This window comes from Nestor notabilis, unplaced genomic scaffold (assembly GCF_000696875.1).
Source record: "Nestor notabilis isolate BGI_N333 unplaced genomic scaffold, ASM69687v1 scaffold29240, whole genome shotgun sequence".
NCBI classification, from domain to species: Eukaryota; Metazoa; Chordata; class Aves; order Psittaciformes; family Psittacidae; genus Nestor; species Nestor notabilis.
The window spans coordinates 1-12,692 of NW_009910177.1; the positions used below are offsets into that span (position 1 = coordinate 1).

The following is a 12,692-nucleotide window of genomic DNA, read 5'->3' on the forward strand; positions in this document are numbered from 1 at the left end:
CCGGCTGGGCTTAAACCACGACAGCATCTTATGTGAGAATTTCAAAATAAATGGAGAAACCCTGTAGACTTGGCAACTCTATTGCAAAAATAGTGACGAATATTTATTGTCTCTTTTATTTCAGTACCATATTTTTTGCCATTTTAAAACAGTTATGCCTTCCTCAACAGATAGTTGTCCAATGATTCACATACCTGGGTTCACCTTCCCTGTGGTGGAATATCTTCTCGAAGATGTAATTGAGAAGTTGAGGTAAGTGTATTCTTTAAAACACCATTACATGTTATTTTGGTTTAGTTTTTTTTCTTTTTATGTCTTCTCAAAATTTACCCTGGTATAAATGACCTGTGCAAGAATTAGGTGGTTTTTCAACAGTGAACCTTTCAAGAGAAGTTTAATTTTACAGTAATTGAAAATGGCATATAGTTATCTGGAAATGCTGGCTTGAGGGGAAAAAAAAAACTTGTCTGTCTTTCAGCGTGGTGAATATTCAGGCTACTAAAACAAGTTAGTCTTTCCGTTTGTTCACACTTCTTTTTCTACATGTTTTCATGCTTACTGGAGTTGGTACCTGGTTTTATAACTTAAGATTTCTTTCAGAAAAGAAACGTAAGAATCTTATTTACATGGTATAGCCAAAGTGCAGCATATTGTCCATAGTCCGGAAAACTACTATGCAACTGGCTTTAAAGCACTTAAAGTGAATTTCGAAATTTACTTACATTTGTTATTTAAATGTAAAGGTATACTCCAGAAAACACAGACCGTCGGCCACGGTGGAAGAAGGGCTTCATGCAAGGACATGTAAGCAGGCCAGAAAAAGAAGAAAAAGAAGAAATCTACAGGGAACGATGGCCAGACTACTTAAGGCAGCTGCGGGGCAGGTTGTTCTCAAGAGTTACTCTTTGGCATTAAGATTTTATACACTTCTGAACTGAGAAACATAAATGAGTGCTCTATTACCGTGCTTTTATTAATGATGGGATAGTTGCTACTGTGGAAAACAGTAATGATGGAATTGCCAGTACAGTTGGCTGGCATCCACTGGAGTGCTTTTGAGTTATCACAGGGAATTAGAGTCCTCTGCTTGTGCAAACTGTAAGAAGTCTTATAGCTGTGGAGTTGCTTGGTATTGGTGGTGCTCATTACAGTCTTCAGCATAATGTTAGGCTTCTTCAGCTTTGTTCGTAAGTTTTCTTCTAGTGAATTCTCCCCTTTTTCAGTCTTTGAGAGAGATCTCTCAGTATTTTAGTTTTGTAATCAACATAATAAATAGTATGCTGGTTTATAAACCACTCCTCCCCCCAAATACCAAAAACAAAATTAAAACCCCTTTTCCTCAGAATATTTAAATAGTCCTCTAGGTTGATTTAAAACCAACCTAATAATTTTGCCTCTTGAGCACCTAGTAGAGACTGTTCACTTGAAACACAGTATTTGACCACTTTGGTAATCTGGATAAGTTGATATATTGGATAGCCTGGCTGATTTTTCAGGAACAGTATCTCCCTGTTTTTCTCCTGTCTTATCCTCTGCATTTGAGACTGTCTATATATCCAGCTTGGCAATAATAATGAATATAGGTGGCTCAGCGTTATCTCCCTTTTCTAAGGGAAAACTCCTCAGTGGTGTATCTTCCTGTGGCCTATCCCATACTCTGCTCATCCCATTTGTACTCCTTCCCTTTCCCACCATGTCTTTTGAACCAATTGGCAATTCTTTCCATAGTGTTAACTTTCATGAGTCAAAGGGCTGAACAAATGAAATGCTTCCTATACTCGCTGTGAGAAAGAGAGAAATAAACAGGTGAACTCAGATTAGTTAGGACCTACTTAATCTGTGTGGGGAGAGAGATTGTGTAAATGCTTCAGATGCAGTTTGGCCATAACGTGGTAATTCTTAAATTTGTTATTCTAAACTGATGATAATTGCACTAAACTAAATCTTGAGAGCACATTGGAGGTACAGTAGTTGAACAGACAAAGAAATAGATTGCTAGTGGGTTACATAGATGTGTGATTGCAGAGCCTTATAACAGAAACTTGCGTGCATGGCTGTGTATATTACTAAGGTACCAATGTGCGTGCTTTCCATGCCTGCAGGTATTCAGCAAGTACTATAGATGCCTTGGAAATGATGGATGATGACAAAGTTGACCTTGATCTTATAGCAGCACTTATAAGACACATCGTTTTGGAAGAAGAGGTACACTTCTGTCTCCTGTCTTCACATTCTAATGATGTGACTGAGTTGTGGTTAGTGGCTGTTGGGAGTGTCAGAGCTGATAGCTTGGCTTCTCATGCAGATAAAAGAATAATTTCTTGGTTTGCTCTTCTGAGAAGTAATCTAACAGCTATAAATATTTAATTACTGTTTAAGCCCTGAGTTAAGAATGTGGTTAGTTACAGTGTTTATTGAAATGATGGGATAGAATCTCTCTTTAAAGGGGAGCATATGTCTAAGCATTTTCTTGAACAGGGGTTGTGGGTATTAATGAGAACTAATGTACAGAAGAAACTTGGAAAACTTAGAATTACATTTGATATACTCATTCATGGTCCCTTCTGAGCAAGGGGAATAAAAGAACCTGAATTCTTTCACTGACAGTGTCTATGAGAGGTTGTCTCATAGATAAAGTGGGATAAGTATCTGAAAGTTCGAGTGCCATTTTGATTCAGACTGCTGAATTTTTTTCTTTTGGCTAAGTTTTTAAAGAAGCCTTCAAATTAATTATATACTTTGGTTATTTGATGGAAAGTAGTATAATTACAAGCTAAATTTTAACTTCTGGTTCTCTCTGTGTGACTGTGTCTCTGTTTGTTAAAGGTAGTATTCTTTTATAGTGTGCAGTAAAAGTTACATTTTGTGAAACGGGCGTAGAAAACTGTCTGAAGACCTCCTTAGTGTACAACTGTATCCCTGTTCTTAATTTCACAGCAATGGGGGGAGGGGACAAGAGCAATACTTCAGGGTCTGTTCACTGCCCCTTATCTACACTGTGTGGTTGGCTTTAATAGTTTGTCTGCCCGAAGTCATACCTAAATACGACTTGGATGCTGTGAAGGCTGAATTCTTACACAACCTAGCTAAAGTCTGATCACATTTACCAAACTAGCTAGGAGAATCTTCCAACTTCTAACTTGTTAAGATTAGTAGTTAATACAGCTGCATTGTTATCCCCAAATGTGCCTTACCTTGTTATTTAGTAATAACATTATCAGAATACTGATGTGAGAAAGTTCCCATGCCTGAAGCAGTGGCAAACATAAAGTAAGAATAACTTCTGTTACCATAGGTACAACATAGCTTATCATAATCTGAAGTCAATATATTTGTTTCTGAGTTGGAAAAACATTTGTGGGAGAGTTGACATCATGACTGATTCCTTAATGAGAATTTTGTCTGTTAAAAGCGTCAAACAATTTGGTATTTCAGATAATAGATCAGTTAAGGTGTGGGTAATAAGGAGGAGTTGTTGTTTTGTATTTTGCTCTTCCTGGGTTGAAAATGGTAAAACTAGTATATCTGTTTTGTTTGCAGCTTCAAGTCTTCTAGTGTTAACTTGGCTGTGTTTAAAACACTGCAAGAGGAAAATGTTTAAAATCAAATTTTATTTATTACATTGAGATAAATATGTAACTCTCATAGAAAACAAACTTAAAAACTTTGTTCCAAATTCCAGTCAGCACGGTTTGAAATACCACATATCCAACATGTATTTATTAGCGTGCAAGTAGCTGGTTCTCTGCAGTTCATTCTAACCTCTTTTCCCTTCCCTTTTGTATGTAGGATGGTGCAATTCTAGTGTTTCTTCCAGGCTGGGACAACATTAGCACGTTGCATGATCTCTTGATGTCACAAGTCATGTTTAAATCAGGTAAACCCAAAATTTTACATTGGAATTCTAGCAGTAGCATTAGTGGCAAACTCCTGATTTTTGCATTTGATTGCTGGTATTGCACTGGATTTGGTTTTGGTTTTTTTTTCTCTCCATTCTCCTCTTAAAGTGATTGCAGTGTGTTCAGCTTTTTTCAATTTATGTGGTATCTTTCATCTGCTAATGATAACTCATTTTCCTCAGTGTAGATGTGAACAATCTGAGAGAGAATCTCAGACCTGCAGCTCTTTCTCTTGTCCTTTCTTGTAGCTGTGATAACTTCCAAGCTAAACTCTCTCTTCATTACGTGTTCATTTCCTCTTTTCTTGATTCTTCAGCAGCTTCTGTTTACTGCTTTGCTGATAGTTCTTTTAAATTCTGTTTATCCATAAAAGTTTTTTTAATAAGACACTAAAAATCTGATATGCATTAATTTGTCCTGTTTGCATAACTCATAATTTCATGACTTGTCTAGCTATGCTCTTGACTATTCAGATAGTTGTCATGCAGTTCATATTGTGTGCATTCCACAGAGTTGTATCTGTTGAAAGATTGAGAATGAGTTTATTTATTAAACCTCAGCAATTTTAAAATGTTTTGAGACTTTAAAAATGAAATACAAATTACTGTATATAACTTCATATACAACTTGTCATCATAGCGTTATAAAAAAATCCTTTATATCTTTTTACTTTAGAACTTGCCATTATGATACATATACCTGTCAATTCAGAATAAGAAACAGTGTACTTACTTGCAGCTTATTTTCTCCATTCTGCATAGTTGATTTTTCTGTAAAATTACAGTTTCTTTGCTTATACTGTATCTTCTACTGATTTTTCATTTTCAGATAGGTTTGTTATCATACCTTTACATTCATTGATGCCTACTGTTAATCAGACTCAGGTATGCCTTTCTTTTATTGTTCTGTTTCACAACTACAAAAAACATTACTTAAGCATATGTTTGGTTTTGGCAAACATGTAAACGGGCCATGGATAATTACAGGTTTTTAAGAAGACCCCGCCAGGAGTAAGGAAAATCGTGATTGCTACCAACATTGCAGAGACTAGGTAAATAGCTAGCTATATAGACCCAAACCACCTCTACACTTAACAAAATAAATGAAAGTCATAGTTTAAAATATAAACCTATTAATGTTTCAAAACATATATGTTTTTGTGTTTGTACCATTCATTTATAACCCGTTACTTTTAGAAATGTTCATAGACTAAACAGGAGATTTCCTTTGATTGTTTGAAGCAATTAAAACATGGGGTTTACTTTAATGACTTGTCTTTGTTGCGCATGATAAATGTGAGCTGCCTGTCCTCTCTGCAGACTTCATAACCCCATATGGTGACTTTTGTTAGACCTGGGAGAATAAATGTAGCTCTTTCTTGAACTGTGAGAATTAGTAACCTAATTCTGAATGAAATTCCAAACAAATTTTTGTGACTGTTGGCTTACAGTTTGGGAAGGGATAGAGAGAAGCTAAAACCTCCTTTTAAATACTACATCAAGCTTGCAAATATGAAGAGATACATTTTTTTTTTTTTTTCCTCTTTTTTTCTTAAACAGCATTACAATAGATGACGTCGTGTTTGTTATAGATGGTGGAAAAATAAAGGAAACTCACTTTGACACACAGAACAACATTAGCACAATGGCAGCAGAGTGGGTTAGTAAAGCTAATGCCAAGCAGAGGAAAGGTCGAGCAGGAAGGTAAGAATAATTTGCATAGATAGAACTAAGTTTTGTGATGCTAAATTTCCGTTAATCTTGGAGCACATGTGGGCTGAAGATACAACTTTGTTATTCACATATTCACCAGCAGATGCTAGCACAACTCTGGTGTTCTCAGGGAAAGAATAGTTTCTTATCTAGGGAACTGACTTAACTTGTGCTCCATTGTGCTGCAATCTTTGAGATGAAAAGTCCTGCCTTTTTTACTGTGTTCTGCACGCCTGCTTCCTGTGATGGGTCTGTGTTTCAGAAGGCTGAAGTGGCTTTTACAGTTGAATACGCCTCTTCCATTTCCTTGAGATGTTTCAGAAAGCTATTTATAAACATAATATCATAGTGTCATCGTAAAAAAACCTCGTACAGTTATTTATTTAAATAATTGCAGAGTTCAGCCAGGCCACTGTTACCATCTGTACAATGGACTCCGTGCTAGCCTTCTAGATGATTATCAGTTACCGGAGATCTTGAGGACACCTTTGGAAGAACTGTGTTTACAAATCAAGGTAAACATATGAATCTTCAAACCTATTAATTATCTACTTTTCCATTAGAATAATAGGTTGAGAGATTAAGTTAATGCGACTCTAGGGTTGTCTTCAAGTTGAAATTCTGTTACTCCAGAAGTAACAGGCATGAAGCTACTAATTGTAGCAACTTTTGCAAAAGGCATACTTGTATCTAGAGGCATCAAACCCAGGAAAAACAGGGTTGTCTGGCATAAATGAAAGCTGAAGTCTATTAACAAAAATTTGGACTGTGCTTCCTCTCCTCTACCCACAGATATTCAGTCAGAGGAGTTTCAGTGGGAATGCCAATGAGTGTGATTATGTCTTAAGAGAATTTTAGTAAAAAGTAGTTTTGGAACTGATGTGAGTTTCCCTTTTTTTATGCCTAAGGAATACCATGTCTATGCATACTGAATGAAGGATAGATCCTTATGCTTCAAATATCATTAATTTTTATTTTTGTCCTTAGTTCTTAATTCGTGAAATTCGAACTGAACCTTTTGAGTTATTCACACTTTTGAAATTAGTGTGATCATTGCTTATTAAATGTAGGTAGCTATTTTTCTCCAATTGCTGTAGGGTTTTGGCTGGTCTTTGGTTTTTGTTTGTAAAAACAAAAATTTTTTTCTTTTAGATTCTAAAGCTTGGTGGAATTGCTTATTTTCTGAGCAAACTAATGGATCCACCATCTCGTGATGCTGTAATGTTGGCCATAAATCATCTAATGGAGCTGGTAAAGTATTACATAATGTACATGCAAGGAGATACCTGTTTATAACCACGTTACTGCATTGTTTGTTATCAGACAGTTCTGATTCTACAGGTCTAGACATCGCAAGCCCATACTGTATTGCGTAGACTTCTATATATCTTCACTGAAGAGAGGAAGTAATTTCAGATCATACACGATGTTTATGGCTGCATAGAGTAGTTCCTTTCTAAATTACTCAAAACATACTAGCACCTTGCATTTAAGTTCCCTACAGATACTTATTTAACTCACAGCTTCTGTATCACCCTGTTCATGGCTGCATCCACCAAGCCTTCCTATCCCTCTTGGATTGGTGAAGAGTTTGAGATACTTTTTTTTATGGGCAACTGAGGCTTACAGGAGAAAGATCTTGTATGTTTTTGCCTCTTTGGATGCTGCGGAAGGAGAGATTAGTGATGCATTTTTACCACTGGTATTACTTGTACAAATCAGTTGTAGCAATAAATTGAAACTCCTGATTTGGGTGAAGAGCAGTATCGCACATGGATGGTGTGATTCTATGGATGTGTAGATAAAATTAAAATTCAGGCATTCATTTGGTATTCTGAGACAATGCTGTACAGTAATGAAGGTTAAAGTAAACGCAGACAGAAGGTAAGGGTAAGGTACAAGTTTAAGAGGGAGCTTGATCAGGAGAGTAGGAAGACACTCAAGTGTTAATAATTCTTCATACTTTTGTCCAGAAAGACACTGAGCCTGGTAAACGTCTTGAAGCACAAAGCTGGTTGCCATTTTCTTGGATCTAATTAAACATTTTCATGTCTTCATAACTTGCTTGATCACTTTCCTACCATACCTCGTTAACAGCCAGCTGCATTCTTCAGCTATTAGGCTTTTTGTTGTTCTCCAGATAGACTAGTGGCTATTTCAAGGAAGTCCTGCCCATTTCTAATACAGTGTTTATTCTTTCTTCTTTATTTTTTTTTTTTCCTCCTGACAGAATGCTTTGGACAGACAAGAGGAACTGACTCCACTAGGAGTCCATTTAGCACGATTACCAGTCGAACCACATATTGGAAAAATGATCCTCTTTGGAGCTTTATTCTGCTGCTTGGATCCAGTTCTTACAATTGCAGCCAGCCTCAGCTTCAAAGACCCTTTTGTCATTCCTCTGGTAAAGTTTCTAGGAGGAGAATTACATGTCAGATTTTAAGAATCTCAGAAGGATATTCAGACCTACTGAGATGCTATAGTTTAAAAGCACTTTAATCTTATTTTCATTTTAATCACGTTTTTATTAGTGAAAGACTGCCTTCATGTACTGTGAGGTCTTGTCTACAGAATGTTGGAAGGAGCTTTAATTTTCATTAAATTTCATGTTGCATGCAAAGTATTGCTCTATATATAATAATTAAGAAAACAGAAATGTTGTGTCATGAATATTTTATAGGTTCTAATTATTCTTAGGGCAAAGAGAAAGTAGCAGATGCAAGAAGAAAGGAACTGTCAAAGAACACTAAAAGCGATCATCTAACTGTGGTGAATGCTTTCACGGTAGGCATGTTTTAATGTTGTTTTCCTTCTAGAATTTTTATTTGAGTGATGTGGTTTATTCTAAGGAAGAAACTGATCAGGATGTGTTCTGTAGTATTTCTCTCTTGACTTCTACAGAAGCATAAAACCGAATTAATTTTCACCCTTCTAGTGTGAAGGAATCTTGTCTTCAGGCTCAATAACCAAATTTCTTGTGAATATCTGTGAAAGTGACAAGGAAAACATAATGTTATAGTTACCTTGCTGAAGTTGTTAATTCTTGTTCTTTTGGTTTATACAAAAAGCTGAAGCTGAATTTCTGGCTAACTTAGCTAGATTTCACTCCTTGCATTGAAAAGGAAAGTTTTTGATTCAAAATGTTGTAAAGTTGTATTTCTACTCTGTTCTGCAGATACATAAAGAGATCAAAGGATTTACTTCCTCTCTTGAAGAGAAAAATGTATCTGTATTGGTTGTTGACCTCCATGTTTTTGTTGCCCTTAGTTGTTTTTTTTTTAATGTGTTCAGTCACAACTGCCTTTGAGCTATGGATTTAATTTTTAGGGCTGGGAAGAAACTCGGCGTCGTGGTTTCAGAACTGAGAAAGACTATTGCTGGGAATATTTCCTTTCTTCAAATACACTTCAGGTAAGAACCTGACAGATGAAAGAAGGAGTGTCATATCTGTGGGGAAAACAGGAGGCCTTTTGGCGTAGCATCGTTTTGGGGCTATTCTTGTTTTCTAGATGCTACATAACATGAAAGGACAGTTTGCTGAGCATCTCCTTGCAGCTGGATTTGTGAATAGCAGAGACCCCAAGGATCCCAAATCTAATACCAACTCAGGTAAATAGTGGAAGGAAATGGAGGATTTCTGATAGCTGAATTCTCTGCGTGCAGAACTCTGTTGTTTACTTTGTTGTCTTCTACAGATAATGAGAAGTTGCTCAAAGCAGTCATCTGTGCTGGCTTATATCCAAAAGTTGCAAAGATCCGACCAAGCTTCAGCAAAAAGAGAAAAATGTAAGGGCTTGGCTTAATGTTTGTTGTATTCAAGGCATTTTCTGCATTTTGGGTAGTTTGGCAAGGTGAAGCAAAGGCTTGAGTGCAGGAATGAATATCCCTTTATAGCTCAAGTCATGGTTGTGGGTTACTTCCTTTGAGAAGGGTAGGTGAGGGCTTCGGATTGTTGATCTTTACTTTGTTTAACATTTGTGTACCTGGCTAGTGTGTGAAATGATCTGTGTGACCTTGTCGTGCCATGGTTAATGTTACCGTGTATCAATAACACCGCTGCTAAAGGAGTCCGACCATCAACAAGCCATGGTTGAAACACCTGCCTTTCTTACCGTTTGGCATGATAGAGCCCAGAAATTCTGGTCTGTTGATTTGTCACTGCTTATATTATCAGACTGTTTATTCTTATTAACAGTAATAGTACACTCATCTGAATGTTGATATCCTCCTTTGTGGACATGATTTAAGAGTGAAGACAGATTTGAGGGTTGAGTATGTGGATTGACTTCCTGGGTGTGTAATGTCGTAACAACAGGCTAAGAGGAATCATTATGCCTATAATTAAAAAAAAACCACAACAACCCAAAATTAAGAAACCCAAGGGTTTATTTCTATGAAAGGAGTAAGAACCAGTTAGTCAAAATTATACTTAATATAGCAAAATTTAGATCCATTTGTAGCTGACACTGCTAGTCGGTTGATACTCCCTTTTAAGCATGCTGGAGTCACCTAAAGGACTCAGTAAGCTTGGAAACCTGATGCAAGCTACTGTGTTGCTGTGCATTTGCCCTGTGGTGGAGCTCCTTGTAAGCCTGCTGCCCTGAGATGCTCAGTTTCATGATGCTCAAAACAAGAGATTTGTTACACTTTGCCTCCCCCACCCTAATTCAGTAACACTGCCTTTGAAAAACAGTAGTGGCACTTGTTTTTTCTACTTGAGAGAATGACAGGGATTTTTACAGGCATAAATATGAGAAAGAATTCAAACTTCTTAAGTGTAGAGGGAGATGTCTGAAAACTTGTACCATAGAGTGAGTGGTAATCTTTTGGGTAAAGGGTTAAAGTTTCTTTGAGTGTCCTTGTATTTTCAGAATTTGGTATGCTAGTAGAGGATTGGAGGTTTTTTTAAACTTGAGACGTGATTGTGCTAATCTTCCAACATCTTACTTCAATCCTAAGATAAAAATTTTTTTTTTCTTTTAAGGGTGAAAGTTTGCACCAAGACAGATGGAACAGTTAATATTCATCCTAAATCAGTTAATGTGGAAGAAACAGAGTTCCATTATAACTGGCTCGTGTACCATTTGAAGATGAGAACTAGCAGTGTATGTGTTATAGTTGCGTAACTTATTTTTATGGCTTTTTAATATGATTGGATCAAGGTTGCAAGGGGATGTGAACCAGTGCATTTGTTTTGCAGCTTTCTTGTCTTGGGTCATTCATTCCTTTTACATGCCATCAGGTTACATGCTTTGTGATACTTGGTGGTATTGTTCCACAAATAACTAACTTCTGTGGCTTTGTGGTTGGGTTCTTTTGGTTTGGTTTTTGGAGGGGTTGGTTTTGGTTGGTTTTTTTTTTAAGGTTATGGCAGTAACAGGTGTAATTTTGGTTTTGGTGTTTTGTTTTTTTCCCATTTCAATCTAGTGTAACACGAATATGCTGGGGATTTTTGGTTTGTTTTTTTTTTTCCTTTTAGTTTATGTGAAATAGTTGGTTTGATTTCACCATTTGGTGTGAAGGCCTATATTTGGGACTGTTTTGCTACTGTTCCATGTGATTTCATGTACCTTTTTTCCAACCGAGTTGCTTCATATGTTTTGCAAATTTTTGAATGACTGGAAAAACAATCTTCTGGAATTCTGTTAGAGTTTTGTTAAGGGTTACTGATGTCGCTTAAGATGTTTTGAAGGGTGATTGTACCATTTCGTCTCCTTGCAGATTTACTTGTACGATTGTACAGAGGTATCTCCGTACTGTCTCTTGTTCTTTGGAGGAGATATATCCATTCAGAAGGATAAAGATCAGGATACCATTGCTGTGGATGAATGGATTGTTTTCCAGTCTCCGGCAAGAATAGCACACTTAGTTAAGGTGACTATGTTTAACAGTAATGTAGATGGAAGACTTGGTGTAACACTGATTCTTCTTAGAGAATTCTATATTTGATACTAGTGGTAGCTAGTCAGTTACCACTATAGGGAGATGATAATGAAAACATGTTTTCCCAATAAGCAGTTTGAATATACAAAGTAAGCAAAAGAGATCTAGTGAAGGTGTGTAGGTGAATGCGGTAGTAAAATTCACAGTCTGAACAGTCTGTATCACGTGGCAAACTGGGCAGAAGTAAATAGTAATGCACTCCCTTATGTTTGGCCTATGGAGCAGGTGGGCACTCAGGTTTGTTTTTTGTTTTGTTTCCAGTGTAATAGCTTGACTAAAAAGCATGAGGCTGTGTGCCTGTTGAGGTGTCGAGAACATGGTGGTGATGTTCAGCCAGTGCAGCCTCTGCTTGAAAAATTCATGGGGATGCTTCGGAGTCATAGTGTGGAATTATAGGATTTATAGACATGTCTTAGTGACACATTTGAAGAGCTTCATCTCTATACTTCTCCATGGCAGAGGCTGTAGCATGACTTCATCAGTGCATGAAATGTCCCCATGGATATGGAAACATGAGGATGGGCTCTTAAGCTGGCAGTTAATGTTCCAGGAAGGAGAAGCTGAGTAGAGCTGTGTTTAATATTAGATCTAGAAATCGTATCTGACTCTTCTTAACCCAGATATTTTTAATCCTGAAATGGTTGGCTAATGGATGTATGTATAGATGTTAAAGGCCATCACATACGGAGGTGGTCAGCTGTCATAAAAGGAAGCACTGCTCAGTTTTGAGAAGCAGCTTTTGATCCTGAAAATAGCAATGTTGAAACGAATTGCTGGGAGAAGAGCAGGTGTAAATATTAGAACAGAGGGCCCAAGGGCTTTGAACTTAGCTTAGTAATGTTGTTTGTTGTGTGTAGCTCTAATGGCCTGTCTCTTTTCTCTCTTTTTTATTCTTTTTTTTTTTTATTCTTTTTTACCTTTTTTCTTCATTCCAAAAACACTTAAATTCCAGAATTTAAGACAAGAGCTTGATGATCTTCTACAAGAAAAAATAGAAAACCCGCATCCTGTGGACTGGAATGATACTAAATCCAGGGATACAGCAGTACTGACAGCTATTATAGACTTGATCACAACACAGGAGAATGAAAGTGCCAGAAACTATGCTCCACGATTCCAGGGTGAACGCTATAGTTGA

The 12,692-nt window shown here is 36.9% G+C and overlaps 1 protein-coding gene across 1 annotated transcript; it reads left to right on the forward strand.

Annotated features, from left to right (window-relative positions):
* Positions 1–170: 170 nt before the first annotated feature.
* DHX36 (DEAH (Asp-Glu-Ala-His) box polypeptide 36) lies at positions 171–12,692 on the forward strand (the record flags this gene model as incomplete). Its single annotated transcript, XM_010024813.1, has 17 exons — positions 171–252; positions 744–884; positions 2,103–2,205; positions 3,790–3,877; positions 4,728–4,783; positions 4,886–4,950; positions 5,459–5,602; positions 6,009–6,126; positions 6,764–6,862; positions 7,842–8,015; positions 8,309–8,395; positions 8,939–9,022; positions 9,121–9,220; positions 9,307–9,397; positions 10,596–10,716; positions 11,333–11,485; positions 12,507–12,692. Coding segments are annotated over 17 exons (1,892 nt in total), but the record flags the coding sequence as incomplete, so codon positions are not given.